The sequence below is a fragment of the Amblyomma mixtum genome, chromosome 7 (assembly GCF_055824585.1).
Source record: "Amblyomma mixtum isolate Tamu chromosome 7, ASM5582458v1, whole genome shotgun sequence".
Classification (NCBI taxonomy): Eukaryota; Metazoa; Arthropoda; class Arachnida; order Ixodida; family Ixodidae; genus Amblyomma; species Amblyomma mixtum.
In genome coordinates, this window is record NC_143018.1 from 11,321,284 (window position 1) to 11,338,572 (window position 17,289).

General features: G+C 48.8%; 1 protein-coding gene across 3 annotated transcripts in view; it reads right to left on the reverse strand.

The window, feature by feature from the left end:
• Positions 1-394: 394 nt before the first annotated feature.
• LOC149335007 (barrier-to-autointegration factor-like) overlaps positions 395-17,289 on the reverse strand; it is a 49,305-nt gene continuing 32,410 nt past the window's right edge. For 2 of the 3 annotated variants that reach the window (XM_089551712.1, XM_089551711.1), the window contains exons 2-3: positions 2,491-2,627; positions 395-636 (exon numbers count right to left, since the gene is read on the reverse strand). In XM_089551712.1, the coding sequence (XP_089407838.1) occupies positions 490-636; positions 2,491-2,616 (273 nt within the window). In that variant the 5' untranslated portion in view covers positions 2,617-2,627 and the 3' untranslated portion in view covers positions 395-489. Of the gene's footprint in view, positions 637-2,490; positions 2,628-5,337; positions 5,430-17,289 lie in introns of all 3 variants that reach the window. The other variant, XM_089551713.1, reaches the window with a different exon arrangement.

Here is a 17,289-nt window from a genome sequence, read left to right on the forward strand (position 1 = left end):
TGCTATGTTTTGCCAAGGTCACCATTAAGGCCAAGCTTCACACAAACGCGGCGAGCCGCTTAGACCTCGTGAAGTGGTGCATTCCTATTAAACGAATTTACTCCAGTTCGCACTGCGCGTGCCTACTTTGCAGAATAAAACAGTCACCACAAGCGTGCTCATTGACCTACTATACTTGTTTTATTTTATCCACATTGTTATTTATTTGCCTGAGCGACTTCCCTTTGGTGCCATTTCTAATCTACAGATGGATTTAGTGTCTACACTTCTTACGCAGGAAAGCTGTTCATTGGGGCGTGTCATCTTCGATGACGAAACAAAGCTTATGATGACACAACAGACACGCAGAAACTGGAGTCGCTGCGTCAAAAGCAGAGAACAGTCTTGAAAAGTGTTTCAGGATCTTTCTAAGTTTAATGATCGCCTGATTAAACGAGAGGGGAAAAGGGGACGCCGCCATTGCAGTGGGACGGGCGCAGTGTACCCCGTTTACAAGAAGTTCTGGCACCAGTCGTCCACACAGCGGTAGCAGTCTCGAGCCTGCCTGCGGTTGGCACCGCTAGCCTCCGAGAGCCAGGAGGTGAACCGTTCCTCGTTCCTCCGCATCAGCAAGTATTGGCCAACGACATTGTCGGCCTGAAAAGACAAGTGACAATGGTAACACCATCAAAATACAGGATATGATGTGGTACAAATACAACACTATACGTTCTGGACATGGCGCTTTAAAATTTTAAATAAAGAATTCATGGTATGCTGATGCAGTTGTGACTAATTTAGGAACTACTGCTTTGTTTCTTTACAATTGCCATACTTCTCTCCATTGCACTACAAACATGTTCTTTCCTTGAACTCATGTATTATGCAGTGTCAGCTGTGTAGTTGTCATTTCTTTACTTGTTACACTTGTAGGCTAACTGCCGTTGTAGAAACAAATGTAGTGTTACTTAGCGTATTCTTTGTTTTTATGACCGCAGCCTCTGGGCAGGCATGGAAGGCAACGCCATCTGTGATGGGCTCAACCGAAATGAGTGTATTTGTTTTGACAGTGGGGCCTTATTGTCCTGTGGTTCCTTTAATATGACTGCATCGATTTCCTACCCTGTCATTGGTACAACTAGCTAGAGCCTTTAGCTACATTGAGAAGGCAGTCAGCAACTTCCTTTGGCGGTTCTACGGCATCAAAGGCAGGACAGACAAATAAAGAAGGGGCATGTGAGGAGGTGAAAAGAATAACCCTTTTTTTTTGTAAACATTTGTATATTTATTTATTCTTTATTTACTACTGCAAGAATTTTGTCTGGTCCAAGCAGAAAGGGCACAAAAGATTGGAGAAAAATGTTCACATCAGTGATTACTGCGAGAACAAAGAAAAGATAAAGGCAGATAATAAAATATATATATATATATATATATATATATATACAATTTAACAATATAAACAATGATCACTCTGACGAAGGTCAGAACCTGGTCGAAACATTAGAACAAAGACAGTTGTGCGTCAACTCAATTAAGTTTATGTACTTGCCTCATGGCATCTGTTTCTCTGCTCGACAAACCGTTCCAATTTACGAACATAACTGCCTCAGCTCCTGAAAAGCCTCGGCGCCTGTGATCTGTGCCTTTCAGTTTTGGTTAGCAACGTTGCCTGTAGGTTCTTGCCTCTGGTCGGATTTTCGCTGTTGAGGCGCGTCCTTCTGCGACACCGCGGACAATAGCACCTCCTTTTGGTGCCGTCCCCCTCGGCGTTCTCGGTAGTGTTCCTTCACGCTTGTTAACGCGAGAACATTATATGGCTCTGTCGCGTCAACGAAAAGTGTTCACAAACCGTCTCCGCAAATTTTGTCCGCACGATTACGTCATTCTCTGAAGATAAACGTGTGAAAGTGTGATTGTGACAGATAGTGTGTGATAAAATGTGGCCGTGGGAAAAATTTCGCTCATGAGCTGCAATTAGTTAGGTAAGTAAACGCGAAAAAATGCACTTAGACATCAAAATAGGCATGCGTGTTGGTCAGATGTTTAGGGGAATCCCCCAAGGTGGAGTAGAATTGTAATAAGGGAGTAACATTGTTCCCACTTCGAGTTATTGATCAATTCTCTCTCGCCCTACCATAAGCTTGCCGTCCCGGTTAGCTCAATTGGTAGAGCACTGCTCCGGTGAAGCAGTGGTCCCGGGTTCAAACCCCGGACCAGCACGAATTTTTCTTTAACTACGAAGTTTCTGAGAAGGCTGTACAGCTTTCCTTTGTAGCCGTATGGCTGTACCCGGGTGGATGACAATGAGTAATTACTCCATTGTTACAAAATAGGCATGAACGTCGAAATAATACATGGACGTCAGAATAGTTGTGGACGTCGATATAGTTTGTGGACGTTTTGCCTTCGCAAATGCGGGTTGCCCCAGTCATTTCAAAGTTTTTCATCTGAGCGGCTTTATGGAGTCCGTAAATGCAAACTGCACGCAAAAGACGACGGCCGTCTTACTCTGACAATGTTGTGTTCTCTCAGCCGACCTCCCAGGGCGCCTCCAATGCCAGCAAGGTCTGTGACACTCTTGTTTCCCATAGGCTCAGAAATAAAGTTGCGGTGCTTCTTGGATGTCGACGACATGGCCGCCTTTTCTGCGGGGAAATGGCAGAGAGGAGACAACCATGTACTGCTTGCTTCGGGCAGTGACTCAAATCATGACGCAATACGAGGTTCAGGAAGTGCTCTTGCCAAAGCTTGTGACTTGTTTTTATTTATTTAATTATTTTCGATACCTTCGTGGCCCACAGGGCATTATTGAGGGGAGTGGTACATAGATATAAAATGAAGCGGTTACAAAAAAGGGGGGTAACGCATACATAGACATGCCTACAAAAAATGATACGCATGATTGCAAAAAGAGAACTAGCTGCAAGAAAATACATGATTCGAAACAGCGAAACAATACAATAATTAGGAATACCAACCCCAAAACGAATAAATTCACAAAAACAGTCGAAAAACGTTGCAAGTAAACACAAAAATATGTACTAGAACGTCACCATTCGTAGAAACATTGAACGAACTGGGTACGATGGCAGAAGGCTGTAAATAAAACAAAGTGCATACGAAAAATGGAACAGAGCTAAAAACACAATATTAAAAAAAAAGTAAACCAATTGAGGCTATGGTAAACCATGATGTAATGACAACATTACATTACCTATATGTCGTGCGTGGCCAGGCTATAAAACGGAGCAAATGCATGTTCACGAATCTCACCCCGGTGTCTGCACACTTTGGGGTAAAGAAATGTGTAACACAATGGTTTGCAGTTTGCAGAGTTAAAAATAGCACCGCGGCCGATCTCCCGGACAAACCAGCGAAATCAAGTAAAGCGAGTGGACCGTGAACCTGCTGTTCCCACGACGAATGCAAAGAGAAGACGGCAAAGTGTCCGAACTTTCGACAGCTGATATGCCGGGAATAGCACCGTCATCCATGGTGCACGTCCATCGCTTGCTCTGTCAGCACTTGTGTGCGGATCATCCTCCGGGTTTGTGAAATCTTTATGTTTGGTCTAATGTACCTACCCCTAAGATTGAGACTAGAGAAGCTTGGTTTTAGGACGCCGAGCATGTTACTACGAAAGTGTGTATGTAAGCCGAAAGAATAAAGCCTGCCTCCTATCCTGAATCTGAGAGGTTTATGGGGTTTAACGCCCCAAAGCGATTCAGGCTATGAGGGACGCCGTAGAGAAGAGCTCCGGGAATTTCGACCACCTGGAGTTTTTTTAACGTGCACTGACATCGCACAGTACACGGGCCTCTAGCATATCGCCTCCATCGAAATGCGACCGCAGCGGCCGGGATCGAACCCGCGTCTTTCGGGTCAGCAGCCAAGCACCATAACAACTGAGCCACTGCGGCGGCCCTATCCATCTTCAATCTGAATAGACCAGACATTGGAAGTGGCTACTAAGACTGCATGACATCATGCGGCTGACGTGGCCCCATGTGATGTGGTCTTGACGAGACGTTACATCATGCAAGTGTTAACCAACGTACAAAATTTCGAATCAATGTTTCCAGCGAATTGTGTGCGGATCTTGTGTTGCATATTTTTAACGTAGGGCGAAATCGGCCTTTCCAGCGATGTAATTATAAAGTTAATGTTCCCAAAGGTATATTGAGCACAAATAGAAATTGATCTACATCGACAGGGTACCTGTCCTGCTCCTGGCTACTCCAACCCTCTCAACGTCATACCCTCCACGCCCTGCCCTTTCACCCTACGCCTTCATCCCGATACAATGACTGAGTGGCTTAGGAGTTCGGCTGCTGATCCCAACGTCGCAAATTTGATCCCGGCCGTTTTTATAGAGGCTGAATACAAGATCTCCGTGCGCTGTGCGGTGTCAGAGCATGTTAAACAACCGCAGGTGGTCTGAATTAAACCGGGGGCCTCCAGTACTACATCCGACATAAGCAATGCGGTGTTTCGGGACGTTAAACTCCAAAATATTTATTCTGGAGCGTATAATATATGCTGACGATACGAGTACTTTTTGTCAGGAGCCGACGTAAATAATCTAGCAGACACAGTGAATTCCACACACTCTAATTTACACGATTGGTCACCAAAAAAAAAAAAAATCGCTTACAGGTTAATGTCGCCAAAAACGAAAGCCCTTAGTTTTATATAGAAAGAAGTAGAAAGTTACACTGACAAAAGACGTTCGCTTCGATACTATTCATTTAAGTATAATACCCACATTTAAGACACGGGGTGGTGTATTTTATTAAGAAATGACGTGGACAATCATGTCTATTTTATTGCCAGCAAACTGCCGCAAATTATTGGTTTATTTTTTCGATATCGTCACCTACTGCCACCAAAAGCCAAGTTGGCAGCATATCATTTGTTGTTTAGCTCTCGCCTCAACTACTGTAATAATGGTCCCGCCGCGGTGGCTCAGTGGTTACGGCGCTCGGCTGCTGACCCGAAAGACGCGGGTTGGATCCCGGCCGCGGCGGCTGAATTTCGATGAAGGCGAAATTCTAGAGGCCCGTGTGCTGTGCGATGTCAGTGCACGTTAAAGAACCCCAGGTGGTCGAAATTTCCGGAGCCCTTCACTACGGCGTCCCTCATAGCCAGAGTTGCTTCGGGACGTTAAACCCCAATAAACCAATAAACCAAACCAACTACTGTAATTTAGCGCGGGAGAAAACATCGGTAGAAAACATAAAAAAAAGTCGTACATCTTTCAGAAAACCTTTTTAAGGATAATTAAAAAAGTCGGCGCTCACTTACGCTGGCACCTTTTTCGAGGAATGTCGTGAAAAATGTGTTGCACGAACTCACCTAGTCAAAAATCCGTGCGAGAACACCACCGAGGTCCGAACCTGCCTCCGAGTCCGAGCGACGCCCAGCGAATGAAGATGGCGACGGAGGTCCTGCGCTTATTAGCCCTGTCCGTTCCCACTCTCCTTTTGCGTCGTGGTCACGTGCGCGTGCGTCATATGTTTGACATTAAGATACCGCTCTCGTCGAGCGCAGTGCCGGTTCCGAAAGTTTCGGAATTGCCTTGCGCGCCTCGTATGAGCGCTGTCGCATGAGCTTTATCTATGCAATACAGGCGCTGTATTTGACCGAGACATGCGACGGAAACGTGAACGGTACGGAATGTGACGGCCAGCTTCCCGAAGTTTGACCTCACCCGTCGCGGTGGCTCAGTGGTTAAGGCGCTCGTCTACCGAGCTGGATGGTTCGGAGTATCCGGGTTCGAACCCGGATACTCCGAACCACACCTCTTTCTCTGTGTTGGTCAAATGGTTTTAAGGGAACCCCCCAAGGTGGAGTAGATTTGTAATACGCGAGAAATTACTCATTGCCATCCACCAGAGCGCAGCCATACGGTTACAAAGCAAACCTATACAGCTTTCACAGAAACTTTGTAGTGAAAGAAAAATTCGTCCTGGGCCCGGCCCAGGGCGAATTTTTCTATTGCGAAAGCAATACTACTTGCACTTTCACGCCTTTGCCGTGCCGCGGCGGTGACCACCACTGACCATCATTTGACCTTGATTGCCTTAGATTGGATTAGATTAGATTAGATTGGATTGGATTGGACTGGATTGGACTGGACTGGATTAGATTAGATTAGATCACATTAGATTAGATTAGATTACATTGTATTGGATTGGATTGCATTGCATAACCGATGCATCACCACAAGTCTAACCACAAGCACCACCACCAGCTACACTACCAGCTGAACCATGGCGTAGGTACGGATATTGCTTTCGCAATTACCGGGCTTAACCAAGCTAATCCACAGCGAATTTTTTTTTTAACTACAAAGTTTATGAAAAAGCTGTAGAGCTTTCCTTTGACAGCAGTACAGGACTGTCATTTGCTTGCTAAAAAAACCGCAGCGAAGAACGCGGGGTGAACGACCGGCAGAGGACCGCAGCATGTCTCCCTTTCCACACACTCCTGTCTTGTTTATTCGTGGCGCGACAGGACAGCACCCGTCCTGCGTTTCTGTGTTTCTTCTGTGTTCTGTGCCGTCTTTTTGCGCTGCCCTCCTCGGCATGTGCTGAATTTCGAGCTCGAAAGGAGAGCCCGTTAACGCATTGATCCTGGTGAACTACTGCGGCCGTGTAGAATCCATTGGGCGACGGCCCTGCCACGTCAACGCAGGGTGTATACTACGTTGACGTGGCAGGGCCGTCGCCCCAATGGATTCTACACGGCCGCAGTAGTTCACCAGGATCAATGCGTTAACGGGCTCTCCTTTCGAGCTCGAAATTCAGCACAGGCCGAGGAAGTAGCCATTGCGCTTGCCGCCTCGGACTTGAATTCGAAGGTAATCGTGACAGATTCGCGTCGAGCCTGTCAACACTACCTGACTGGCGAGATTTCACCTTTAGCCTACAGTATATTAAAGCGCGCAGTGAGGGAATCGGACCCTTCGCCCAAACGCATAGTTTGGACTCCGGGCCATCAAGGCGTTAGAGGTAATGAGGCTGCGGACGCGGCTGCCCGAGAGCTTACCTACCGGGCACCTCACCCAGGCTCTTCCGGCTCGGAGATTGTGCAACCGCTTCTGCGGTTCAGAGAAATTCTGGACTACTATTGCGAACGCCATCGGCTTTTCCCGGTCCCGGCTAAGGGCCTAAGTAAAGCTGATGAGCGAACTCTGAGGCGCTTGCAGACCAACACTCTGTTGTGTCCTGCAATAGTGAAACATTTCGACCCAAAAATTGATGTGCGCTGCCCTCACTGTGGGGAAGTATCCGATACCTTCCACATGGTTTGGGCCTGTCAAAAGAATCCTTCCCTTCCCCCCAATCCTTCCCCTTCCCGAGAGGCATGGGAGGCAGCCCTGCTCAAATGCTCGGGGCTGGAGTCTCAAAGGGCTCTAGTCCAACGGGCGCGAGTAGCGGCTTTGTCCAGCGGGGTCCCGGACTAAGGACTCCACCTATGTAAAGGGCCATTTTTGGTCGGCAAACTCTCCTTTTGCTTATTAAAAAGTTTTCACCACCACCACCACCCATTGTTTAGTCGTAGCGGGAGAGCAAGCGGCAACAAAAAATAAGTAAACAACCGAGCCGGGTTGGCTGGATGGCACTTTCATGGACGGAGTAATAATTTTTTCGTGCTTCATACGGCGTTTGAGTTGAGAGAGAAAACTCGGAGGTCGTTTTTGATCGCCAATATCGCTGATGTTACAGACGCTAGTTGAAACATTTTTGCGCGATGATAATGGGTGACGCAATTTCTAAGAGCATTTTGGATTTTTTTTTTTTACCCTCAGTGAGCATATCCTTCCAGGGCCCCTTTATTTACAAGATAGTCATCGCCTTTACCCCCGCCCATGTAGAGGCCTCAAGAAGGCGGATGAGCGGCTCCTTCTCCGCCTTCTCACCAATACATTGCTGTGCCCGGCAGCACTAAAACGTTTTGACCCTTCCTTTAACGGCAGCTGCCCGCACTACTTCTGACACCCATCACATGGTGTGGGCCTGCCCCTATAATCCGGCTATTCCACCCATCCCCAACCCAAACCGGGAGGACTAGGAGGCGACCCTGCTCGGCTGCCACGACTTACAGGCCCAACAAGCCTTAGTCGGGTGCGCCCGGGCGGAGGCCACCGCCACTGGGGTCTCATACCGCCACCTCCACCTAGTGCTTGTAAGGATCGGTCCCTTACGGACTGATCCAAGCATACCTCCTGCCCCTTCCTAATGTTTTCACCACCACCACCCCCTATGTTCTTTCACTCCCTCCTTTATCTATTCCCTTACGGCACGGTTCGGGTGTCCACCGAGACATGAGGGAGAGCTACTACGTAATTTCCTTTCCTCAAAAACAATTTTCCAATTTTCGCTGCGGTGAGAGGGACGTAACGCGGGCGCCCGCTGCTGGTGGTGGTGAAAAACATTTATAGGCAATTAAATTTTTACAGAAAGGTGATTGGGGTAGGACCCTATCGGCCCTTTCCCCTTACAATACTAGGTGGAGCCCCTATTCCGGTGCCCCATTGGCAAGCAACGCCGCCCGCGTCCGGTGAACCAAGGCCTTTTGGGTCTTTAGGTCCTGACAGCCGAGCAGGGCCGCCTCCCAGTCCTCTCTGGTGGTGTTGGGGTTGGGGGGATAGATGGGTTTGATTGACACGCCCAAACCATGTGGAAGGTGTCAGCCATTTCCACAGAGTGTGTCATATCTCAGGTGACTGGTTAATGAGGTGTCCGCACTGTTCTCATTGGAAAGCGGATGATCTCACGGGCACTGTTAATACAGAAGGCGCTGATGTAAGCTAATTTGCTTCTAGATCATTGTTTCACGTCACGACCGCTATGAGGCGTGCGCATTTCGCGTTCACACGGCCTACGCGCGTCTTCATAAGCGTAAAATGGTTTATGGTTTATGAAGGTTTGACGTCCGAAAGCGACTCAGGCCATGAGGGACTCCGTAGTCAAAGGATCCGGAAATTTCGACCACCTGGGGATCTTTAACGTGCACTGACATCGCACAGCTCACGGACCTCTAGAATTTCGCTTCCATCGAAATTCGACCGCCGCGGCCGGAATCGAACCCGCCTCTTTCGGGTCAGCTGCCGAGGGCCATAACCTCTGAGCCACCGCGGCGGCCTCAGAAGCGTAAAAGACACTGCGTTTCTGGCCATCTCTAGTGGACTACAGGGTAACGTCACGACTGATTTTACACTTGATTGACTGATTGATTGATTGAAAAACATTTATTGCTCCAAAGCGAGGTCATTCTGAGACCTTCATGGTTGGCCCTCTGGTTCAGGGAGCCAGCGGCTTCTGCTGCCGGCCGAGCCAGTCGACTTCAGGGTTGGACAAGTTCCGTGCACACAGTGATTTCATCGGGATTACTTTTTTACCAACATTTATTTTCGCTTTTACTGCGTTCATTTATTGCATGTATGACGATTCGCTTTAGGCGATAAGAGGGCGGTTGGGGGGGGGGGGGGGGGTATTTGTGCTTTGCATTTTTGAAACTTTTCCTTCGAGAAAAATTAAGGTTAAATGAGCACCGAAACACCTTCCGAAGAGAGTACAGAAATTCCCTCAACCACTATATTGTGTACTCATGAACACTTGTGCCAAGTAATATACCTCTACACGCTTCAGAGAAGCCGCAATCGCTCGCTAAAGTTGTCGAGCCCTTTCTGGCGAGTTTCACTTGCACCCTCCCCGGTTTCGCGCTCCTCGGTTCCAGCTACCGCAAGCGAGGCCTGTCATCCACGTCACTCCGGACGGTGAGGGAGCTGCCCCTCCCGGGAATTCTCGCGCAACTTGCCTCTCCTCTCTCTCCTACTCCCCCCCTCCTGATTCGCAAGTCATGAGACGCAGACTCGGACGTGGACATTGTGAAATCATGGGCGCTTGCCCTGAAGAGCTCCCGCTCAACAAAAGACGCTAATCAATGCTTTCTTGTGCGGTACAATACGGTCCCTGTTTCCGGCGGGGTATGTGCTGAGTTTCGAAAGCCTCACTATCGCGACAGGACACAAGTCTGCGTCGCGGTCGACATTGGAGCGTTTGCAGGGTTCCTTGCGTAAGATGTGACTTCAGGTCGCGAGTCCGATGACGCTATCGTAGGAAGGCGCATATTTGAGAGCGCGAGTAAGGAGCCTTCTGAGAGCTCTTGCAGCTGCGCATTTGGCACCATTATCTGCACATAGGCACTTGCGTGTGCACGAACCGGTCTAGTTGTCCTTTTTTGTCACAGACTTCCACGCAGAGAGAAGAACTCGTTTCTCGCAGGCACTGTGTTGCGTTGGGTTTGACGGAGCACAAGTGACTAAACCTGTCATTCTTCAAATGAGCCCTACGTGGTCGAGGCTAATGCGGAGCCCTCCACTGCGAGATCTCCCACTGCCCATGTGCAGCCTTAAGGCGTTAATCACCACCATACCATACCATACCATACCATACCATACCATACCATACCATACCATACCATACCATACCATACCATACCGTGCCATACCATACCATACCATACCATACCATACCATACCATACCATACCATACCATACATGTTTAAAATACATCCATTATTCACACCTTGTTTCTCGTGAAAACATACGGAAAGTTATCAACTAGACTTCCCCTAGAAGCGACTAGGGTGGTTGGCACTATGTTTGTCATGACGTAATCATAACACTTTACTGCCATTTTCCGAATCCCTCTCCATGCTCTATGCATGTCTATGGCTGGCGTCGACCCAGCTGTACGATCCGTTAGACCCGGTCCTAGAGGCCATCGATTTGCTCATACTTTAAGATTGCCCTGACAATAGCCACGTGGTTCTTATCTACAGCCGCGCTGTTTTCCGCTTCCCTCGCAGTTTTCACGATCTGGAAAAATGGCTGTATGCACTTTAGAACGTAGTATTTCCTGGAGGCAGAATACATCACACTGGGGAGGGGGGCTTTTTTTACCGAAAGCTCTCAACAGACATTTATTGTATCCCTACTCACGTAGAGGATTTATCGCTGCGCTTATTGTTCCGATAAGGAACATTCCAGCCAGCTGGTCCAACCGCGGGTATTGTATTACGCAAAAACGCTGTTCAAAAGGTCCTTCAGCAAGTCTTATCGCTAGGATGGCAAATATCCCAGCTGTAATCAAGATGGAGGAAGCGACTTGGGCGGGGCACTCTGGAGGGCAAACAGAAGATATCCCGTGCTCTCTTATCGGAACAGAATGGATTCCAAGAGAAGGAAGGCAGGGACAGCAGAAAAAAAAAGGAAAAAAACGGGCGCTATGAGCTTTGCGTGCAGCAGAGAGGTCGATGCGACTGTAGAGACTAAATTTATCTCCATCGTGACGTGGCGAATTGTATCGCCCTCTCTGGAGTCTTTTGCTTATCTTCAGAAAGCAATGTTACTCGGTGTCTCTCAATTGGCCAGCGAGTACTCGAGCAACACACGTCGGCGCAGGAATCTTGAGCAATCATTCTAGGAACTGGGCGCAACACGTCGGTATTTTGAGCATTTGGAACGTGATATAGCTATCTCACTTCTCAGTGGGCACCTCACAATGACGAAGGCAAGTCTTCCTCTATCAGTCTCTCAATCGCGTCAGGAGGAAAAGGATGAAGGAGGGAACTTAAACAGAAAGAGGAAGAATGATGCATCATAGTGGAGGGCTGCAATAAATTTTGACTCCTTGGGGATCTTGAACATGCGCATGCACAAAATCAGAAGTCCCGGATGTTCATGGTGCCACTTTTGGCAAATTTCGCCTCTGGTCTAGCAGCAGAGCCCGCTAGAACGGAAGACCCTGAACGCCAACACAAAATCGATAAGGTACTTATGCTTAGCAGATTGTTATGTCCATGAAATAATAAATGACGAGGAGACCTGTTACGAGTCTGGCATCTATATTTCTGCAAATGTTTGTTAATTTTTCTTGAATGTTTTGTTCAAAACGGTTAACAACCGGGTACAAGCCAGTCAGCGCTGCTTATCGTCAGTCCCCCATCGGCAACAGCGCGCAGGCAGGGTGAAAAGGAGTGGGGGGGGGGGGGGGGTAGTGGGGGGGAGGGGGGGGGGGGTGCCGGTTCCGCGCGTTGATGGAGCTGCTGCGCAAGGCCTCCGCCGCGGGTGCTACCGAGATTTTTCATCACGAAGAGCAATGCGACGGAGCCGCGGTAGCCATGGCATCGCGACGCCGCGCGAGCTCCTTAACGGTCTGGCGTTAAAAATTGCCCCACTTACTATCTAGCATTTAGAAGTACAGAAAGGTGGGCAAGTTGGTTATTACTATCCATGGTAAAACAGCGCGGAAAAAACACGAGGACGGAACACACACGACAACACGAGCGCTGACTTTCAACTGACGATTTATTACGCACATGTGTACATATATAGCATTCCCGCCAAACACTAAACAGAACAAAAAAACACTGCATCATCACTGAAAATATTAAATCTACATATCTACAAATGCATGCTCGTGAAGTATGTCGTGAACACATTTGTCAGAAATGGTCATGGACTTGCTTTCACCATGGAGAACGTTAAACAAGGTAGGATTCAGTTCTTGGATGTGGAGCTGAGACTTGAGCCCGGACACGTTTGCTGGTTGTATTCGCCTCGCTCCGTAAAGCCCTTACTCAGTTTTCAGTCCGGGCATTCCAAGCTGGTAAAGGAAGGCATCGCCTTGTCTTGTGTTCGCGCCGCTCTGACCAAGTCGTGTGTCCATCTTATTGAGGAAGGAGTGCAAGGCCAAATTTCCAGGCTTAAGCACGCTGGTTTTCCTGAGGCAACTATTGGAAGGTTATGCGAAAGGTTGGTGGCCAAAATCAAATCGGACCATAAGCGTGTTCCTCAGGCGAATGAAGTCTCAAAGCGCCGGAAGATAGCTGCCATCCCATACGTTCACGCATTTTCACACCGTCTGAAGAAAGTGGGGCGAAAATTTCAAATTGATGTGGTATTTTCGTCTACCGAAAATTAAGCAACATTTGCCGAGCTGTGCAGCGGAAGCGAGAGGCCCTACTAGGAAGGAGGATCGGTGGTGGTTGTACCACAGCACACGTAGAGAGGAGGGTTGAGTGCATCGAGGGTGTTGCTTATAAGATTCCCCTTTCTTGCGGTGGGTGGTATGTTGGCCAGACTGGGAGATGTCTAAACGAACGCCTGAGGGAGCACCATAATTATTTGGACAAGGCAGCCGGTTCGAATTTGGCGCTTCACTGCAGGCAACCTGAGCACACGTGCGCCCCATTGCTTCATCAGACATCCGTCATCTTCAAACATAAGGATCAGATAGTAAGGGAAATAGTAGAGGCATATCACATTGACAAAGGGGGTACGCATGCATTAGTAAGCCCTCATTATCACTGGCTAACCGCGAAATCACCTTTTTGGAGCATGCATTTGTAGATATGTAGATTTAATATTTTCAGTGATGATGCAGTGTTTTTTTTGCTCTGTTTAATGTTTGGCGGGAATGCTATATATGTACACATGTGCGTAATAAATCGTCAGTTGAAAGTCAGCGCTCGTGTTGCCGTGTGTGTTCCGTCCTCGTGTTTTTTCCGCGCTGTTTTACCATGGATACTATCTAGCATCTCTTAATTACGCGCACATATCGCTTTCTATTTGCGTACATAAACTGCCCACCAGTTTTACCTGACCTCTAAGGTCGCACACCAGGCCAATCGTACCGTGCGAGGATGCCGACATGGGGTTACTTAGTGGCGCCACCTGTTGCGGCGCGCGCCGTCCCTCTCGACGAGTCACGTGATATTTTCGCAGAGGGGAGAGGTTTTCGGCACTTCATATCGCCCTTTCTCCTCTGCGCAGGCTCCACGTTATGCGAGGGCGCCACCCAGAGCCATCCCTTCGGGAGAATTCGGCGGTTTTTTGATCTTGCCACCAGTCTGGGAACTGAAGAAGTGTCTGGCAACACAGCGCACTCTCCGCTCTGGTGCCATTTTGTGCCGAGGTGGCGCGTGCGCTGTGGTGTCTCGGAAGATGTTGTGCGTAGCTCTGCTTCTTTGTGACAGACCTGCTCCTTCTTTGGCGGCTATGCACGCACGTATCGGCATGTAGAACTTCGGTGCCCTGCACCGAAACCGAAATGGGGGCTAGCAGAGCCACGTATCCCCTCAAATCGGCCGGCCGACGGCTACCTGGACCCCGTCCACCGGCGTCAGAAAAATAGGCTACCGTTTGTTCCTGACGTAAATAAAGAACCATGCGATAGAAAAAATGGAAAGTATACCATTATTGTGGATCGTTGACAAATACAGAGTTAATAGTAGAAGTAACAACTGTGATAAAAGGAAACTTCAACCACCGCACAGCTGCCGCTGCGGTCCGGCTCGCCTGGCGTCCGCAAGCTCTGCAGATGGAGGCGTCACGGAATTTGTCCATATTTTTATTTCCTTGCGAACATGTTGGTGATGTGAAATCGATTTCGAGAGTAGGACTTTTATTATAGCGAAAATTTCCGAAGCGCCGTCCGCTGCGGCTTCGATGCGAAACAGGCTGTAGGCCTAGCGACGACCAGGGCAACCATGAAGGCAGCAGGGCAGCTGCTCGCCTGGCGCGCCCATGGGTGCCGTCGATGCCGAAATCTCGGCTGTCGCGCAGGCATGCTGTCGTTGATGGAACCTAGCAAGCAGTCTTTTATGATATCATTGCTGTTTTGTCTTTTCTGGTGCGAACTTGATATTCAAGAATGCCTGCCGGCCGGCCAGCCCGGATATCATCTGCCGGCGTCATAAAAATTAACTGGAATATGTTATTGACGTAAATAATAAACAGTGGGATAAATAACTGTAAAAAATATATAAATTTCGAGGATCGCTGACGAATACAGAGTTGCTGGCAGAAGTAACAACTGTGATTCTCGCACATTTCATGCCCTAACCGCCTCGCATTTGCCGCTGGCCCGCCGTTGAGGTGAGGCTCGCCCGGCGTCCGCTAGATGCGCTGCTGAAGGCGTCGCCGAAACTTACATTGTTGTAATTTTATTGCAAGATAATGCTGTTGACAGCACAGCAGTATCAAGAGTAGGCCTTTTGTTCTAGCGCAAGCAGCATCCGAAACGCCATCCGCTGCGGCTCCGATGCGAAAGGCCTAGCGACGACCAGGGCAGCCAGTGCATGGTCATGGTCGTTGCCTGGAGCATGGTCGTTGCCTGGAGCGTCCGCGAGTGGCACCGTAGCCGAAAGCTCGGTACTTGCGCAGACATGCTTTGTCGCTGCTCGAACGCAGCAGGCATTCTTTCTGGTAAGATGGCTGTTTTGTCTCTTCTGGTGCGACCGTGAAGTGCACACATCCAAGTTATCAGGCGTCGCAATTGTGGCAAGCGAAATAGATACGAGAAATCCCCGCTGCGAGGGGAATCAAGCTGAACAAATGGCTAATACAGAACGTGCAGCCTGTAAGGCGTGTTCGATGGAACGAAGTGTAGAGTGTACGATACACGACATCTGCTTTCAAGCTCGGTTCGCCAGCACCCCCTGTCCTCAGCACCTAATGGAGCGATTATTTAGTTGGTTTATTTGGTTAATATAAAATACTCCGTTGAAGTACTAAAAGGTGCACACATCGAATGGCGGGTAGGATTTGCACTCGGCCGTCTACCGGGAACCAGAACCGTAGTGCAGTGCATTTGAACTCATCCGTCTTTCATCCTTCCAGCTTGCTTACTGAGAGGGTCGTCCTGTTCAGTTCTGCCTTTTATGTACAGTCTTTGCGAAAAGTAACCCGGCACAGGTGGTTTGTTTCTTAGCCGCGTGGCGAAGCACTCATGGCAGCCCTGAAGCTCTGATTCTGTGTAAGGAAAGGTGAGACCTTGTCCTTACATTATGGCACCGTTCGCTCTTTAGGACTGCTGTAAATGCTCCGTTATACGTTTGAGAAGCAAGAACCTGTTGCTCGGTTACTTTTGGCAAAGGGGGTACGTAAAATTTCGCTTGGATTAAGCTACTCGGTCAGGACCTCTTCAAGCAAGGCTTAGAATACGCATTTCATTTGCGGTTGTTTTCTTCGACAACCGCATTTCCAGGACACTGCGCTAGCCCGCTCACCAAGGCGAGCTCCGGGTAGCTCGGCACAAAATGGCGGACAGCGGCGCCGCTAAATTTGGCTGGTTGTTGGCCCCGCCCCTCCGCCTAACTCTCCCCGCGGCTGAGTGGAGTCGTCTGCTTCGGGTAAGTGAGAGGCGCTGAGCGCTGCGGATCGCATGGATAGCCGTGTAAACACAGCTGCGAAAGCGAAGGCTTACGCAAAGTTCTCCTCGCCTCTCTGGGTCTCGGCGTGAGCGTTTGTTTTCCTTTCAAGTGCATTTTGCTGCCTGTCGCATTTCTTTGCGAAAGGCAAGCACTCCCCTCCAGCACCCGGCGCTGCATTGCAGAAACTTTCGAAAATAATTAAGCGGTGGTCGTTGTGTGCCTCGTAGGCCCTGTTAGAGCCTTCGAGCCCACCATCACGCTCGGGCATTGCCGTTGGCTCCTGCTGAGACCGAAAGTAGCAGCCATCCATTACAGCCTCTAGTGCGAATTGTTCTGCACCAAATTTAAAATTTTTAAGGCGAAAGCCTTTAATGCCTCACCGTTGTCGACAGAAGGCTGAAAGCAGAAGCTTGTCAGCAGAGGTGTCACGCCTTTGACGGGTGTCCACAAAGATATGTGAGAGAGTGGCTGCGTAATTTCCTTTCCTCAAATAGAATTTTCATTTTCTTCATTAGGGCCCCTCTTTCTCTTCCTTCTTTCACTCCCACTTCCTCCCTTCCTCTACAAACGGATGACGGGTGTCCACTGAGATATATGAGAAAGTTACTGCGTAATTTCCTTTCCTCAAATACAACTTTCATTTTCTTCATTACGGCCCCCTCTTTCTCTTTCTTCTTTCACTCCGACTCCCTCCCTTCCTGTACGATGCGGTTCAGGTGTCCGCCGAGATGACAGAGAATTACTGCTCCATTTCTTTTCCTCAAAAAGCGTTGCTTTCAAAGGGCAAGGCACCGCGCCGAACGGGTGGTGGCGTTCCGTGGACTCTCTGGCAGGGCTACAACACGCTTTCGCGTTCCACTCCTAAAGGCGAAGTTTACGCGAGTCATTAATCAGTAATTCGTCATTGCTTAGTAATTAGTCATTAATTATGTGTGACGTCATCCAGTGGTGACGTCACCAGGGCCACAGAGGCAGTCAAAGTGGTGCGGAAAACGCTTGCGCCTCTACGCATTTTAGACAGTCAAAGTGCCCCTGAATATATTTACTCAATAAATGAAACTTTAAACATTGGCGGTACG